Source organism: Salmo trutta, chromosome 2 (assembly GCF_901001165.1).
Source record: "Salmo trutta chromosome 2, fSalTru1.1, whole genome shotgun sequence".
Classification (NCBI taxonomy): Eukaryota; Metazoa; Chordata; class Actinopteri; order Salmoniformes; family Salmonidae; genus Salmo; species Salmo trutta.
The window spans coordinates 4,717,639-4,735,554 of record NC_042958.1 but is presented as its reverse complement, the minus strand read 5'-3'; the positions used below and the strand labels follow the sequence as shown (position 1 = coordinate 4,735,554).

General features: G+C 41.1%; 1 protein-coding gene across 2 annotated transcripts; it reads right to left on the bottom strand.

Annotated features, from left to right (window-relative positions):
* Positions 1 to 8,939: 8,939 nt before the first annotated feature.
* On the bottom strand, positions 8,940 to 13,649 carry LOC115149276 (patched domain-containing protein 3). 2 transcript variants are annotated; one of them, XM_029691992.1, is made up of 4 exons: positions 12,852 to 13,649; positions 12,259 to 12,386; positions 11,669 to 11,814; positions 8,940 to 10,768 (listed from the first exon to the last, which is right to left on the bottom strand). In XM_029691992.1, exons 1-4 carry the CDS (start codon positions 13,539 to 13,541, stop codon positions 9,159 to 9,161), a joined length of 2,574 nt encoding a protein of 857 aa, XP_029547852.1. In that variant the 5' UTR covers positions 13,542 to 13,649; the 3' UTR covers positions 8,940 to 9,158. The 2 variants fall into 2 exon arrangements, with proteins under 2 accessions (XP_029547852.1, XP_029547861.1); XM_029692001.1 differs by lacking the exon at positions 12,852 to 13,649 and having other exon boundaries at positions 12,259 to 12,602.
* Between the last annotated feature and the right edge of the window lie 4,267 nt (positions 13,650 to 17,916).

Below are 17,916 nucleotides of genomic sequence, written 5' to 3'. Positions count from 1 at the left end.
TACAATGACGGCCTACCCCGGCCAAATCCGGACGACGCTGAGCCAATTGTGCACCTCCCTATGGGACTCCCAATCATGTCCAGATGTGATACAGCCTGGAATTAAACCACGGACTGTAGAGATGCCTCTTGCACTGAGATACAGTGCCTTAGACAGCTGCGCCACTCGGGAGCCCATTACGGACAGACCTATCCCCATCTTTACAACCATTGCATATATATGTTTTGACCATGACAGTTTACAATCTAAGGTAACACCAAGTAATTTAGTCTCCTCAACTTGTTCAACAGCCACACCATTCATTACCAGATACAGCTGAGGTCTAGAACTTAGGGAAGGATTTGTACCAAATACAATGGAGATGCTCTTAGTTTTAGAGATGTTCAGGACCAGTTTATTTCTGGCCACCCATTCTTTGTTAAGGGTTTCAGTGACTTCATTAGATATGATTGAACCATCAGCATACCTGGACACACACACGTTGTTTAATGCCAGTAGCAGGTCATTGGTAAAAATAGAAAAGAGTAGTGGGCCTAGAGAGCTGCCCTGCTGTACACCACACTTTAGTTTGATTTGTTCATGAGGTTTAGCCATATAGAAGGCTAACTTTAGATTAATGTCCATATACATTTCCCTTTTATTTGAATGATTAAATATCAATAATGCATACATTGTTACTCAAATACATTTATTTATGGAACTAACTAGTGCAATATAATACAGGATCTTTACTAGAGAAGGTGTTAACAAAGTGGTCAAATATTTGTGTGACATAATTATTATTCCTCTTTTTCTTTTATTATGGTAAAAAGTAGACAACCTTTCAAATGATGGTGATTTATTCTCACAAAATGTATTATGCATTATCCTGATATAATAAACATTGTTATGGCTTGATTATAGTTACTGAGAGGTATTGACATGTTGAAATCACTGAGCTGACTGTTCAAATGACTAGCACACAGCTCAGACACCCATGCATACCCCAGAAGACATGCCATAAGAGGTCTGTCTCTTCACAGTCCCCAAGTCCAGAACAGACTCCGGGAAACGCACAGTACTACACAGAGCCATGACTACATGGAATTCTATTCCACATCAAGTAACTCATTCAAGCCGTAAAATCTGATTGAAAAAACAAATAAAAATACACCTTATGGACAGCGGGGACTCTGAAAAGACACACACAGGTACAGACAGACACACGCATACGCACACACACACTAGCACACAGACTCTCCACACACGTACATTGTAATATTGTTGTATCGTGGTATTATACATTTTGTATTGTAGATATGTTGTGGTGTAATACTGTTATATGATGTACTGTTTTAGTTTAGATTTTTGGGGGTGATGTAAGCCCCTTAATGCGTTTGGAGGAAGGGAAGGTGCTGGCTTGGCACGAACTAATGGGGATCCATAATAAACCCCAGGAAGAGTATCTGCTGGCTCGGCAGAAACGAATGGGGATCCCTAATAAATACAAATGCAAGCAAAAGAGCGTATGTTTTGCTCATGAGGCATTCTTCAGTTATCAATGGGTACTTGTCCTTATAGAAAGTCTACACCCCCTTGGATTTCTTCACTTTTTATTGTGTTACAAAGTAGGATTAAAATTGATTTAATTGTCATTTGTTGTCAATGATCTTCACAAAATAGTATAATGTCAAAGTGGAAAAAAATCATCATTTTTTAAAGATAAATGAAAAATAAAACGCTAATATACCTTGAGTCAATGTCAATCAATCAATCAAATGTTTATAAAGCCCTTTTTACATCAGCAGTTGACACAAAGAAGGTGACACAGAATCCCAGCCTAAAATCCCAAACAGCAAGCAATGCAGATGTAGAAGCACAATGGCTAGGGAAAACTCCCTAGATAGGCGGGAACCTAGGAAGAAACCTAGCTAGGAACCAGGCTCTGAGGGGTGCCCAGTCCTCTTCTGGCTGTGCTGGGTGGAGATTATAAGAGTACATAGCCATTAAGGCTAGACCATTCTTCAAGATGTTCAATCGTTCAAAGATGACCAACAGGGTCAAATAATAATCACAGTGGTTATAGAGAAGGGTGCAACAGGTCAGCACCTCAGGAGTAAATGCCAGTTGGCTTTTCATAGCCGAGCATTCAGAGATCGAGACAGCAGGTGAGAGCGAGAATATAAGGTAGCATGTCCAGTGAACAGGTCAGGGTTCCATATCAGCAGGCAGAACAGCAGAAACTCGATCAGCAGCATGACCAGGTGGGCTGGAGACGGGGACAGACAGGAGTCGTCAGACCAGGTACAGTAGTCCTGAGTCATGGTCCTAGGGCTCTGGTTTTCCGGGAGGGGAGAATTAGAGGAGCATACCTAAGATCGGACAGGGCACCAGATAAGACAGGAGAACTAAACTAGATAGGACAGACTGGCCCTAGCCCCCTGGCACATAGACTATTGCAGAATAGATACTGGAGACTGAGACGGGGGGATCGGGGGACACTGTGGCCCCGTGAGACGATACCCCCGGACAGGGCCAGCCAGGTAGGATATAACCCCACCCACTTTGGCAAAGTACAGCCCCCACACCATTACAGTGATATCAACAGACCACCAACTTACTACCCTGAGACAAGGCTGAGTAGAGCCCACAAAGATCTCCTCCACCGCACGAGCACGAGGCGCAAAACCTGACAGGAAGATCACGTCTGTGACTCAACCCACTCAAATCGAGTATAGCGAAAAAAGCCCGGCATGACATGATGCAACCATCCTAGGCCTAGGGACAGCATGGGAGGGCGTGAGCAAGCCAGAGACTCAGCCCCCGTAATAGGGTCAGAGGCAGAGAATCTCAGTGGAGAGTCGGCGAGGCAGAGATGGCAAGGGTGGTTCGTCAATCCAGTGCCTTGCCGTTCACCTTCACACTCCTGGGCCGGATTACACTCAATCATAGGACATATGACCTACTGAAGAGATGAGTCTTCAGTAAAGACTTAAATGTAAATGCCAAGACAGTCTGCATCTCTCACATGGATAGGCAGACCATTCCATAAAAATGGAGCTCTACAGGAGAAAGCCCTGCCTACAGCTGTTTGCTTAGAACTTCTAGGGACAATAAGGAGGCCTGCGTCTTGTGACTATAGCGTACGTGTAGGTATGTACGGCAGGACCATGTCAGAGAGATAGGTAGGAGCAAGTCTATGTAATGCTTTGTAGGTTAGCAGTAAAACCTTGAAATCAACCATAGCCTTAACAGGAGTAATATGATTGAATTGTGTGGTTCTAGTCAAGATTCTAGCAGCTGTATTTAGCACTAGCTGAAGTTTATTTAGTGCCGGAGAGATTGCAGTAGTCTAATCTTGAAGTGACAGAAGCATGGATTAGCTTTTCTGCATAATTTTGTGACAAAGTTTCAGATTTTGTAATATTACGAAGATGGAAAAAAGCTGCTCTTGAAATATTCTTGATATGTTCGTCAAATGAGAGATCAGGGTCCAGAGTAACGTTGCGGTCCTTCACAATTTTATTTGAGATGACTGTACAACCATTGGGATTCATTGTCAGATCTCTTTGTTTCTTGGGACCTAGAACTAGCATCTCTGTTTTGTCCGACTTTAAAAGTAAAACATTTGCCGCCATCCACTTCCTTATGTCTGAAACACAGGCATATTGAAATGTACAGCTGTGTGCCATCTGCATAGCAGTGACAGTTGACTTTGTGTTTCTGAATGGCATCACCAAGAAGAAGCATATATAGTGAAAACAATAGTGGTCCTAGAACAGACTCTTGAGGAACACCGAAACTTACCATTGATTTGTCAAAAGACAAACCATCCACAGAGACAAACTGATATCTTTCCAACAGATAAGCTCTAAACCAGGCAAGAACTTGTCTGCATAGACCAATTAGGGTTTCCAATCCCTCCAAAACAATGTGGCGATCAATGGTGTCGAAAGTGGCACTACAGTCTAGGAGCACGAGGACGGATGCAGAGCCTTAGTCTCATCACAGACGCAGGAGGGAGGCCGTTTACTTCTATCCACCTCGTCTGACCAATGCTCTACAACCAGCCCCTCTTCCGCTTCTAGTGCCAGTTTTATTGTATTTATTTAACCAGCTGGCCAGTTGAGAACAAGTTCTCATTTACAGCTGCGACTTGGCCAAGATAAAGCAAAGCAGTGCGACACAAACACCAACACAGAGTTACACATGGAATAAACAAATGTACAGTCAATAACACAACAGAAAAGTCTATATACTGTCACGTCCTGACCAGCAGAGGGAGTAGTGGTGTACTATTTTGGTCAGGACGTGGCAGAAGAAGTCTGTATGTGTTGTCTAGTATGTCTGTTTCTGTGTTAGTCTTGTGACTCCTGATCAGGAACAGCTGGGGATCGTTGTTCCTGATTGGGAGTCATATATTTAGGAGTATGTTTGTCACTTGGGTTTGTGGGTGGTTGTGCTAACACTGCTAGTCTTTTTGTTTGTAGTAAGCATGTTAGCCTGTCGTGAGTTCCGTGTTTATTGTTTTCCTGTGTATACTTTGCTTTAATTTATTATTCTTTACATTAAAAGATGAGTATCCACATTCCGCCTGCAGTTTGGTCCATTCAACACGGCTTCAACATTTATGACATATACAGTGTTTGCAAATGAGGTAGGATAAGGGAGGTAAGGCAATAAATAGGCCATAGTGGTGAAATAATTACAATTTAGCAATTAAACACTGGAGTGATAAATGTGTTTGTTAATTTTGTCAGTTTACTTTCAGTATTTCACTTACTTTAATCACCTTGATGGTGACTCATCTTTGACTTAACATGGCACGTTATTTCCAGGACCAGATCAGCAAGGGAGGATGTTTTGTGGTAATTTGTGTATTATCATTTCAACCCTAAACCTATTTCTGAGAAACACACCACTTCCTGCCCACAGAGAGAGGGAGTTTCCATGACACTCTGCAGCGCTGCTGTGCGTCATGCGCTCATGGCCTATTCACAGTAGAACATGGACCTGTACTGAGTGTAAAAGCGTTTAGACAAGTGTTGGTCTGATGGTGCCCTATGATGTCATCAGCCTCCCCCTTTGCTTGAGGAACAAAAGGAGCAATAGATAACATAAGAGGAAAGGAATCTACAAAATAACCCATTATAAATCATTGATGAATTATTGTATTTCAAACCCTAAATCATCGAACAAAGTGTCCACATACAGTAAACATAAGATACAATTCTCGGCGTACACATCACTGACAAACTGAAATTGTCCATCCACACAGTGTGGTGAAGAAGGCACAACAGCGGCAAGAAAATTGGCCTAAAACCCTCACAAACTTTTACAGATGCACAATTGAGAGCATCCTGTCGGGCTGTATCACTGCCTGGTACGGTAACTGTACCGCCCACAACTGCAGGGCTCTCCAGACGGTGGTGTGGTCTGCACAATGCATCACCAGGAGCAAACTACCTGCCCTCCAGGACACCTACACCACCCGATGTCACAGGAAGGCCAAAAAGATCATCAAGGACAACAACCACCCGAGCCACTGCCTGTTCACCCTGCTGTCATCCAGAAGGCGAGGTCAGTACAGGTGCATGAAAGCTGGGACCAAGAGACTGAAAAACAGCTTCTATTTCAAGGCCATTAGACTGTTAAACAGCCATTATTAACACAGAGAGGCTGCTGCCTACATACTGACTTAAAATCATTGGTCACCTTAATAAACGGATCACTAGTCACTTTAATAATGCCACTTTAATAATATCTTGCATTACTCATCTCATATGTATATACTGTATTTTATACCATCTTGCCTATGCCGCTCTGTCATTGCTCAACCATATATTTATATGTACATATTCCATCCCTTTAGATTTGTGTGTATTAGATAGTTGTTGTGGAATTGTTAGATTACTTGTTAGATATTATTGCACTGTCGGAACTAGAAGCACAAGCATTTCGCTACACTCACATGAACATCTGCTAACCATGTGTATGTGACCAATAAAATTTGATTTGATCTGACAAAGGTAGGTCATATTCTCATTGTTTCTGTCATTTATTTTGTGTCATGTAGAAGTAATATAAAATCAAATGATAGTTTGTTCATTTTGTAAAATGTAATTTTTATTTACGAAATAGAAAAACACTTGTTGAAATGAGGGGTTCAACAAGTGTTCTTCTTAGATCCTCAAAGTTCTCTGAAGAACCTTAGGGTTCTTGGAACTGAAAATGGCCCCCAAAAGGTTCTTCCAAGAACCCCATAGGAGGTGGGGTTCATCGAGGGACCTCCTTAGTTGGTGGAACCTAACTCCAGGAACCTAACTGCCCAACTGAAACACTTGGATTTGAAAGGACAGCAGGTGCAGGCACTTAAACTGAGAAGATATTTACATTTTTTTCAGTTAAGGTAAGGTTTGTCCCTTGTATGATCTAAATTCATATTGTTTTATGATGATACCATCTATCTTTTCATACTTGTGAAAATCTTTCTAAAACAAAAAATGGACACAATTCAATGGATATCAATCAACAAAGAGGTAACAATATGTAGGCTATAATAATATGTTGAAGGCTAGCTGTAATGGGTGCAGATGACTGAACTGATCACTTTTGTGTCTGTAGGTATGCAGACGAGGAGGCATACAAAGGTATGTCAGTTGGTATTGGTATGTTAGATCACATTTACCATCCTCCTCCCTTACCTCTTCAATGAATATCCAATAGGCCTCTACATTCTGGACAAGGTATGTGTATGAAAACCATTATCAAAACAGGTTTTTGTCATTCACATTCACCACAAAAACCAAGGTATGAATACTGTCGTGTGCATATTTTGTTAATCATCTGTATAATTACAATTTTTGGGATTCACAGACTTCACCCTCCCTACACCTCTGATGAAACCTGTTCGATCCCCATGGATATGGAGAACATCAATACATTAACACCAGAGGGTATACATCAATACATTAACACCAGAGGGTACACATCAATACATTAACACCAGAGGGTATACATCAATACATTAACACCAGAGGGTATACATCAATACATTAACACCAGAGGGTATACATCAATACATTAACACCAGAGGGTATACATCAATACATTAACACCAGAGGGTATACATCAATACATCAACACCAGAGGGTATACATCAATACATCAACACCAGAGGGTATACATCAATACATCAACACCAGAGGGTACACATCAATACATTAACACCAGAGGGTATACATCAATACATTAACACCAGAGGGTATACATCAATACATTAACACCACAACACCAGAGGGTACACATCAATACATTAACACCAGAGGGTATACATCAATACATTAACACCATAACACCAGAGGGTATACATCAATACATCAACACCAGAGGGTATACATCAATACATCAACACCAGAGGGTATACATCAATACATCAACACCAGAGGGTATACATCAATACATCAACACCAGAGGGTACACATCAATACATTAACACCAGAGGGTATACATCAATACATTAACACCAGAGGGTATACATCAACACATTAACACCAGAGGGTATACATCAACACATTAACACCAGAGGGTATACATCAATACATCAACACCAGAGGGTATACATCAATACATCAACACCAGAGGGTATACATCAATACATCAACACCAGAGGGTACACATCAATACATTAACACCAGAGGGTATACATCAATACATTAACACCACAACACCAGAGGGTACACATCAATACATTAACACCAGAGGGTATACATCAATACATTAACACCACAACACCAGAGGGTATACATCAATACATTAACACCAGAGGGTATACATCAATACATTAACACCATAACACCAGAGGGTACACATCAATACATTAACACCAGAGGGTATACATCAATACATTAACACCATAACACCAGAGGGTATACATCAATACATTAACACCACAACACCAGAGGGTACACATCAATACATTAACACCAGAGGGTATACATTAACACCATAACACCAGAGGGTACACATCAATACATTAACACCAGAGGGTATACATTAACACCATAACACCAGAGGGTACACATCAATACATTAACACCAGAGGGTATACATTAACACCATAACACCAGAGGGTACACCCAGTGGACTTGGGGCTCTGCTGAGAGTTTACCTCATATTTTGATTTGTTTTATTCTGCTTTGCCACTAAAATCATAATAAACACTGAGAACTAAAATATTGTGTTCTTGTTGTTATTGTTATGCATATTATTAATAATAATAATGGGGGGGTAGTTAAAAAATGAACCCCAAAAGGTTCTTTGAGGATCCATTAAAAGGGGTTCTTCGAGGATCCATTGAAAGGGGTTCTTCGAGGATCCATTAAAAGGGGTTCTTTGAGGATCCATTGAAAGGGGTTCTTTGAGGATCCATTAAAAGGGGTTCTTTGAGGATCCATTGAAAGGGGTTCTTCGAGGATCCATTAAAAGGGGTTCTTTGAGGATCCATTGAAAGGGGTTCTTTGAGGATCCATTGAAAGGGGTTCTTTGAAGAACTTACAGGGGTTCCCCCACAGTTTCAATTTAAAGAACCCCTAAAGGATACTCCAGGAACGTTTTATTTTTAATAATGTTTAACCAGTCTCCTTATTATATACATACACACTTCTCTGGTTTCCTTATAATAGTTCAGTTATTTAGTTACTAAGGTAGAGTACGCAGAAGTAGGCAGCAGGAAGCAAACTCATTATTGCCATGCCATGATACACTGTGGTGGTGATGAACACTGACACACATGTTCATGTAAAATGTGTATGAAGAGTGTGAATCTCTAGAACTAGGAGAACAGGTAAAGAGGTGACATAAGTTTAGTATAGAAACTCTGCATTGTTGCGAACCATAATAATCACTATAAATGTGATCATAACGACTATCTGCTCTATGAATAAATACATAAAATAAAATCAGATCATTTGAAATAATTTTATTCGTTTTTTTTAAATCAAAACTCAAAAAAGGCACTGTATAGTATTTACATTCCAAACGATTTCTAAAATCGAATAAATAAAAGCAAAATATTCCTCAGAAATACATACTTGGAAAATAAATAAACGTATGACTGTCGTTTTAATGAACTGACTTGTTAACTTACGAATGGACATATATTACTCTTCATGTTGGAGTCACCCAGTTTGAGTGACCAACACGTGACCTATTTGAGACAAGGTGATAGACCTACATTCCACTACTTTTTTATCACCAACTTTGTCTCCGCAGATTCCAAAGAAGGTCAAAAACACAGGGATGAAAACAATGCCATGAAATACCCCAAACGAAATGACCAAGAACATGATCTTAAAGAAGGTTCTGAAGATGTAGCTCTCAGCTGCAGACAGCGCCACCACTCCTAAGATAGTAGACACAGCTCCCTGTATGATAGGATACCCCAAGTGATAGACAGCATCTATAGCCTTCTCATTAGCAGTTCTCTTATTGCTAGAGACAAAGGCGTAGGAAATGTGAGCAGAAAAGTCCACTGAGAAACCAATGCAGATGATAAGATTGATCATGGATACAGAGTCTAGATTGACATCCCAAAATGTCATGAAACCAGCAACACCCACTATGACAGAGGCAATGGCAAAGGTCACCCACAGAGAACATATTGGGTTGGGAATCAACATGAGGGAGATCACCAGCATGGCAAGAGTGGCAACTACAATGTTTTGGATGGTATTACTAACAATGACTGCATACTGGTCAAAGTATATGAAAGCAGGGTGGTAAACAACCAACTTTACTGGACAATCCTTAGCTGTCTCTCGAAGCTCATTCAACATGTTCTTTTCATCAACAGCTGTACTGACGTTGACTGTCTGAATAAACATACGTGAAGCAATTATGACTTTGTTTGAAATATTCACATCTTGTGTGAAACCTGATAGTTGTAAAAATGCAGGTAAACTATTCATGAAAACAGTTTGGTCATTTGGATTTGTAACTGCCCTTGAGTTCACATATATATGAAGCCAAGATAGGGTCATATCTTTAGCAACCAATGATCGACCATCCAGTTTCAGATCTTCAAAACTTTTGAGACAAACATCAAGACTATTCCGAGCACTTTCATCCCAATATTGAAACTCACTGTCTGCCACAACAACCATAACATTTGGGCCATACTCTGGAAATAATTCATCCTCATTGTCATAATAGCTACCCACGTATGAGCCATCAGCTGCTAGGTTTTTAAGGTCTATGCCCTCTTTGATTTGGGAGCAACCATAGATGCTTAAGCCCAAATATACAGCATAGAGCAGGATCACAAATCCTTTGGTCCAATTATTTGTTAGAAATGGACCATAGTACGTCTTAAAGAAGTTGTTAATTGGCATTGGTTCCTCTTTTCCCGTTTCATGATCATAAGCTCCCCCTACAGAGCAGATATTGTACTTTTCAGAATTCTCCTCTGGTTCTGGAACCTTCATGCAGGTCAGCCAATGTCTGTTGCTGTTTTCACGTCTTCCATTCAGTGCTAGAAATGCACCGAAGAAGGTGATGTTGTACAAGTAGCAGAACAGGACAGCAGTGCCAGTATACATACAAAAGGACTGTACAGAACCAAAGGGAGTTAACAGACCAATATAGAAAGCCAAGGCATCAGTTAGTGTTGTGATGGTGATAGAAACAGCTGCCTCTTTGTATGTAGCTGCCATACGATCCTCTACGTCGCCATGAACTTGAGTCTGCTGCCAGCAAGAAATCATGATGAACATGTCGTCAACACCAATTCCTGTGGAGAAAAAGGCAACGTTTTACAAAATGTCAGATCTTGTTTCTATCCGTGTTCATTCCTGTGATCACATACCGGAGTGCCAAGTCTAGGACAAAAAGGCTTCTCAACAGTTTTTACCCCCAAGCCATAAGACTCCTGAACAGGTAATAAAATGGCTACCTGGACTATTTGCATCGTGTGCCCCCCCCCAACTCCTCTTTTAAGCCTCTCTACTGTATATAGCCTCTCTACTGTATATAGCCTCGCTACTGTCTATAGCCTCGCTACTGTATATAGCCTCGCTACTGTATATAGCCTCGCTACTGTATATAGCCTCACTACTGTATATAGCCTCGCTACTGTCTATAGCCTCGCTACTGTCTATAGCCTCGCTACTGTATATAGCCTCTCTACTGTATATAGCCTCGCTACTGTATATAGCCTCGCTACTGTATATAGCCTCTCTACTGTATATAGCCTCGCTACTGTATATAGCCTCTCTACTGTATATAGCCTCGCTACTGTATATAGCCTCGCTACTGTATATAGCCTCTCTACTGTATATAGCCTCGCTACTGTATATAGCCTCGCTACTGTCTATAGCCTCGCTACTGTCTATAGCCTCGCTACTATATATAGCCTCTCTACTGTATATAGCCTCGCTACTGTATATAGCCTCGCTACTGTATATAGCCTCACTACTGTATATAGTCTCGCTACTGTATATAGCCTCTCTACTGTTATTTTTCACTGTCTTTTTTACTGTTGTTTTTATTTCTTTACTTACCTACTGTTCACCTAATACCTTTTTTGCATTGTTGGTTAGAGCCTGTAAGTAAGCATCTGTTGTATTCGGCGCACGCGACAAATACATTTTGATTTGGTTTATTGTATCATAATGAGAGTTTGTAAGCTTACCCAGAATCAGGAATGGAGCTGTTGCCACAGTCATAGAAAAAGGCATCCCACAGTACAGCAACAACCCAAAACTGGACAACACTGCCATACCAGCTGAGAGGACACCAAAGGTCGCCACCCACACCTTGTTCCTAACACAGTCCAACCTAGAAAAACACAACATTAGTCCCAGTGTGGGTAAACGCTGATAAGTAGTGCTCTCTGATATGCCTTAAAAAGAGTAATGTAGTCACAATGTGGAGACAAATACAAGATCACAACACACTCGTAGGTAAATAGGTGAAAAATCTATCTATGTGCCCTTGAGCAAGGCACTTAACCCTAATTGCTCCTGTAAATGGCTCTAGTCTGCTAAATGACTAAAATGTAAATGCTGAGAATGAGTTTACCATAAATAGTTTTTTTTGGTTTGTTATAGTCCTTTCTGATATGTCTTTTAAAAAGTATTGTGGGTCACAATGTGGATTTTGATTTGAATTTAGCCCCAAATCTAGCTTTTTTTTTTTTTTACAGTCACCACTGTCATTAAGATTTTCTATCAAGCTGTCCTATATTCATTGTCCTATATTTATTGAAATCATAAAAGATACCTTATACAAGATGTGATTGAAAAAGTGATGGCCAGGGCATAGGTCAATGAGAAGAGAGGAATGATTGAGTCAGAGCTCTTCTCAAACTCTTCATCCCTTGATATTGATGTAAAATAAGATACGGTCATCTGCAAAGACAAATAAGAATATAGATACAAGAACATATCCAGGTAACATTAGTAAAACAACTCAAGATGTCATGACATTACATGGTTTTCTAAATGGAGATTAAATGTGCAGTTTGATCAATTAGGCTGTAGGCCTACACATTTTATATATTTCAATAAATAGGCCATGGTGGCGAAGTAATTACAATATAGCAATTAAACACTGGAATGGTAGATGTGCAGAAGATGAATGTGCAAGTAGAGATACTGGGGTGCAAAGGAGCAAGATAAATAAATACAATATGGGGATGAGGTAGGTAGATGGGCTGTTTACAGATGGGCTATGTACAGGTGCAGTGATCTGTGAGCAGCTCTGACAGCTGGTGCTTAAAGCTAGTGAGGGAGATATGAGATATGAGACACCCATCCTAAACACATTGACAAAAAAACATGTTATATGTTTCATCTCTAAAACGATGTACTCACGCCTTCTTCTGTTTGCATCATCGACGCAGTCTCTATAAACTTCTGCAGCCACATCGTATTTACAGTCTGGTTGTCTTCTTTTAAGAAGTAAAAAAGTCGAATTGCCTTTGCGCTTTCAATTTCAGTTGATCCAGTTTTCAGTTTCACACCACCAATTTCAGATGCGATGAAAATGTTGTCATGATATGGGTAATCAATAGTTGTCGTGGTAACATTGGAAGTTTTTACAATATCAAAGATTGAATTTGACACGCACACATCACCTTTCTTAACACAAAGGCTTGAGAAATGAAATGTTCCTACTTCAATGGCTTTCACTTCCCTGTCCATAGAAACAATTTTTGTAAAAGCAGGATTTGTGAGGATATTTGCTGTAGGCGTAACAATTATGAGAGATGCAAAGGTCCCTTCAGTATAGAGCCGCAAACGAGAGAAGTCGCTATCATTCTGTGGAAAGTATTCTTTAACTACTTGTCGTTCGTCTTTCGCTGGTCCATCCAGAGGTGTAAACATCTCTTCAATGCCGTTTGCTTTTCTGTCCGCAAGGAAGTAAAATCCTCCGCCAAGACCCGCAGAAATGAACATGGGAAGAATAAAAAACCACCAGTGGTGTCTACCAACAAAACGCCCAAGTATTTCAAATCCCCTAGCCATAGGCTTCTCAACGCAGTCTGTGTTGCACCCAGCCATTTTCTATTCTCAATTTGTGGTATTAGAAAAATAATTCTAACTGCGTGTCTGTTCACGGACTGTCTCGTATCATCCTCTATCCGTGAGTCTGTCGAGACGTTTGGTTTCACTTTCTCATTCCTCATAACGGGACTTGATTCGCAACCAATGGGTGTGTCCGAGCGGTAATCCTAACGAACATGACTGAAAACGAAAGTCAAATCAAACTAAATGTATTTGTCACATGCGCCGAATACAACAGTGAAATGCTTATTTACAAGCCCTTAAAACCAACAATTCAGTTTTAAGAAAATATATATTTTTTAAAGTAAGAGATAAGAAAAACAAATAATTAAAGAGCAGCAGTAAATAACAATAGCTGGGCTATATACAGGGGGTACCGGTACAGAGTCAAAGTGTCAATGTGAGGGGCACCGGTGTTGGGGTAATTGAGGTAATTGTGTACATGCAGGTAGGGTTATTAAAGTGGATATGCATAGATAATAACAGAGAGTAGCAGCAGCGTGGGGGGGGGGGGGTGCAAATAGTCTGGGTAGCCATTTGATTAGCTGTTCAGGAGTCTTATGGCTTGGGGGTAGAAGCTGTTTAGAAGCCTCTTGGACCTAGACTTGGCGCTCCGGTACAGCTTGCCATGCGGTAGCAGAGAGAACAGTCTATGGACTAGGGTGGCTGGAGTCTTTGACAATTTTTAGGGCCTTCCTCTGACACCGCCTGGCATAGAGGTCCTGGACGGCAGTAAGCTTGGCCCCGGTGATGTACTGAGCCGTACGCATTACCCTCTGTAGTCCCTTGCAGTCAGAGGCAGAGCAGTTGCCATACCAGGCAGTGATGCAAACCGTCAGGATGCTCTCGATAAGCAAAGAAACAAAAATGCTCACCCAGAAGCGACGCTCCTAGTGGCCGGTGACTTTAATGCAGGCAAACTTAAATCAGTTTTACCAAATGTTTACCAGCATGTCACATGTGCAACCAGGGGGGAAAAAAATCCTAGACCGCCTTTACTCCACACACAGAGATGCATACAAATCTCTCCCCCGCACTCCATTTGGCAAATCTAACCATAATTCTATCCTCCTGATTCCTGCTTACAAGCAAAAACTAAAGCAGGAAGCACCAGTGACTCGCTCAATACAGAAGTGGTCAGTTGACGCGGATGCTACACTACAGGACTGTTTTGCTAGCACAGACTGGAATATGTTCTGGCATTCATCCAATGGCATTGAGGAATACACCACCTCAGTCATCGGCTGAGTGCATTGACGACGACGTCCCCACAGTGACCGTGCGTACATACACCAACCAGAAGCCATGGATTACAGGCAACATCCGCATCGAGCTAATGGCTAGAGCTGCCGCTTTCAAGGAGCGGGAAACTAATCCGGACGCTTATAAGAAATCCCGCTATGCCCTCAGAGGAACCATCAAACAAGCAAAGCTTCAATGAAGGATTAAGATTGAATCCTACTACACCGGCTCTGACACAAAACCTTTAAACAGGTCAACACTCACAAAGCCGCTGGGCCAGACGGATTACCAGGACATATACACAAAACCTTTTGAGGATCTGAGGATCCATGCCAAATCTTTTCAGTCTCCTGAGGGGGAATAGGTTTTGTCGTGCCCTCTTCATGACTGTCTTGGTGTGCTTGGACCATGTTAGTTTGTTGTTGATGTGGACGCCAAAGAACTGGCGTCCACATCAGCCCCATCAATGAGAATGGGGGCGTGCTCGGTCCTCCTTTTCCTGTAGTCCACAATCATCTCTTTTGTCTTGATCACGTTGAGGGAGAGGTTGTTGTCTTTGCACCACAGGGCCAGGTCTCTGACCTCCTCCCTATAGGCTGTCTCATCGTTGTCGGTGATCAGGCCTACCACTGTTGTGTCATCAGCAAACCTAATGATGTGTTGGAGTCCTGCTTAGCCACGCAGTCGTGGGTGAACAGGGAGTACAGGAGGGGACTGAGCACGCACCCCTGAGGGGCCCCTGTGTTGAGGATCAGCGTGGCGGATGTGTTGTTACCTACCCTTATCATCTGGGGGCGGCCCGTCAGGAAGTCTAGGATCCAGTTGCAGAGGGAGGTGTTTAGTCCCAGGGTCTTTAGCTTTGTTTTACCCACATCATTTTTACCACAAGGACAAGTTATAAGATAAATAACTGCCTTAGTGGAGCACATGATAACACCTTTGATTGGGATCTGTTTCCCTGTTTGGGGGTGTTTGAAGGATCTACATGTGTAAGAGCCATTACATTGAGCGCAGCCATGACACTTGCAGTTTCCATCCGTTAGAAGCACAAATAAACGTTGCTCAGGGATATTTTGGGGTGGTAAATCAGAGTTTACCAGTTGATCTCTAAGATTTCTGCCCCGCGAGAATACGACCAAGGAAGGGTCCGTAAACACGTTACCGATACTGTCATCGGAGCTTAGAATGTGCCAATGTTTTGTGAACGATTCCCTTAATTTGTTCAGAGCACTTTGAATAGCGGGTAGTTAAAACGCAAGAATGCAAATTTTTGCGAGACTGTTCTTGAAAGAGATAATGTCTCGATTTGTTTCGAATTTTCTCAATGGCAGTATTAATCTGACAATTTTTGTACCCCCTCTCCTTGAATTTTTGTTGCGTCCCAACCATATTTCCGTCTAAATCATATTTCTGTTTTTTGCTAATTCTTTTGATTCGACAGAATTTTAGGCTAACCTGGGCTGGCTCCTCTGTTCCAAGATAACCAAGAATAGTCGGGGATTGGAGGTGGCTGTGGAGCCATTATCCTTGCTGCGCTTGTGGAAGGGTGGGTAGGCTCTGCACACGGAGCAAGCTGGTTGAGAGAATGCCAAGAGTTTACAAAGCTGTCATCAAGGCAAAGGATGGCTACTTTGAAGAATATAAAATGTATTTTGATTTTTTTTTAACACCATTTTGGTTACTATATTCCATGTGTGTTATTTCATAATTTTGATGTCTTCACTATTATTCTTCAATGTAGAAAATAGTAAAAAAATAAAGAAAAACCCTTGAATGAGTAGGTGTCCAAACATTTGACTGGTACTGTATATTATTTTATTTTTTTAACCTTTTTAAAAATTGATCCACGGGCCTACAAAAGGGCCGCCAGATGCCCATCCCTGACTTGCAGGAAATTCACCGTCCTTCCACGTTATATTGTGTGTCGCTGTGCCTGTCTATGTAATTACAATTTATGTATAGTCTTAGTGACAATATACATTGGGAATATGACTGTTTGCACACAAAATGATCATTAGCTATGTTAGGTTCAGATATACATTACAGAAGAGTGTTATGATTACATATGTAAACAGCTGTTCTGGTCCCAATGACTTTCTCTATTGGCATTCCAGCATCCTCCAATACCCTGTATGTACACTGCAGTAAGAGCTTGTGCTGAGAGTCCATTTATTCTGCTTGAGCCTCAGTGATGCCAAAGAACGTGTGATCAAACTCATTAAACCTCCTGGGAGATAAACAGAGATTGATACCCAGTATTGATGCATTACACGTCTGGAATTTTAACTTTGATTTCAACTTTGTCTTACCATTGATACACAAGTCTCAATGTCAAATATAACAATAAATACATTGAAAGTTCAAACTCACATTTTCAATATTATACATGACATTGTACAGCTATTAAAAGATGCAGGTCTTACCCATCTGAGAGCAGCTTTGGTTCTTTGTGTCTTCCCAGGTTTGCTATCATCAGGATCATACCAGGAAGTGCTCTCGCCCAGAATGTCTACTACACAGTTCTTGCTTTCCAATAGAACCTTCCAGAAACTGTCAAGCCCTTCACCTAAAACAAAAGTGTAAAATCCAGTATCACTCTGGCTTTTGGGAACTTTAAATAAACACAATGAATCAAGTCCTTATTTGGTCCATTCTTATCTCCTATGAAATTGCATCCTATCCCAACTATTGCAATGTCATCTTCAGTATCATCAATCTTTACTTCTCATTAATTTGACCTTGAGAACAGTCTTTCATGTGTTTTTACCTCCTATCCAAAGAAGTTGTGTTGAATATAGTCCCTCAAAGTTGTCAAAAGCAAAACAATTTTTATACTTGAAGCTGAACCATTCTTGTTGGATCTCAGTGACTTTGTCCTCTTGCCTTGTTTATTCTACCCCCGATTCTCTTTAGAAACCAGATAACATCTCACTGATCACAGTGAGCTGTATCAAGACAAAGGGAGTAGAGATCCCAACAATAGACTGAGTTGTTAAAGAAGCATTTGACCAATTGTCCTGCTGTTCAATTAGGGTCATTTGAAACAGAAGTCACTAATTGCAGGCTTCAGTTGAAATTAGTTTTTGTTAAAAAGGTGCTTGTTTTAAAGACACAATGGATGATTGTGTTC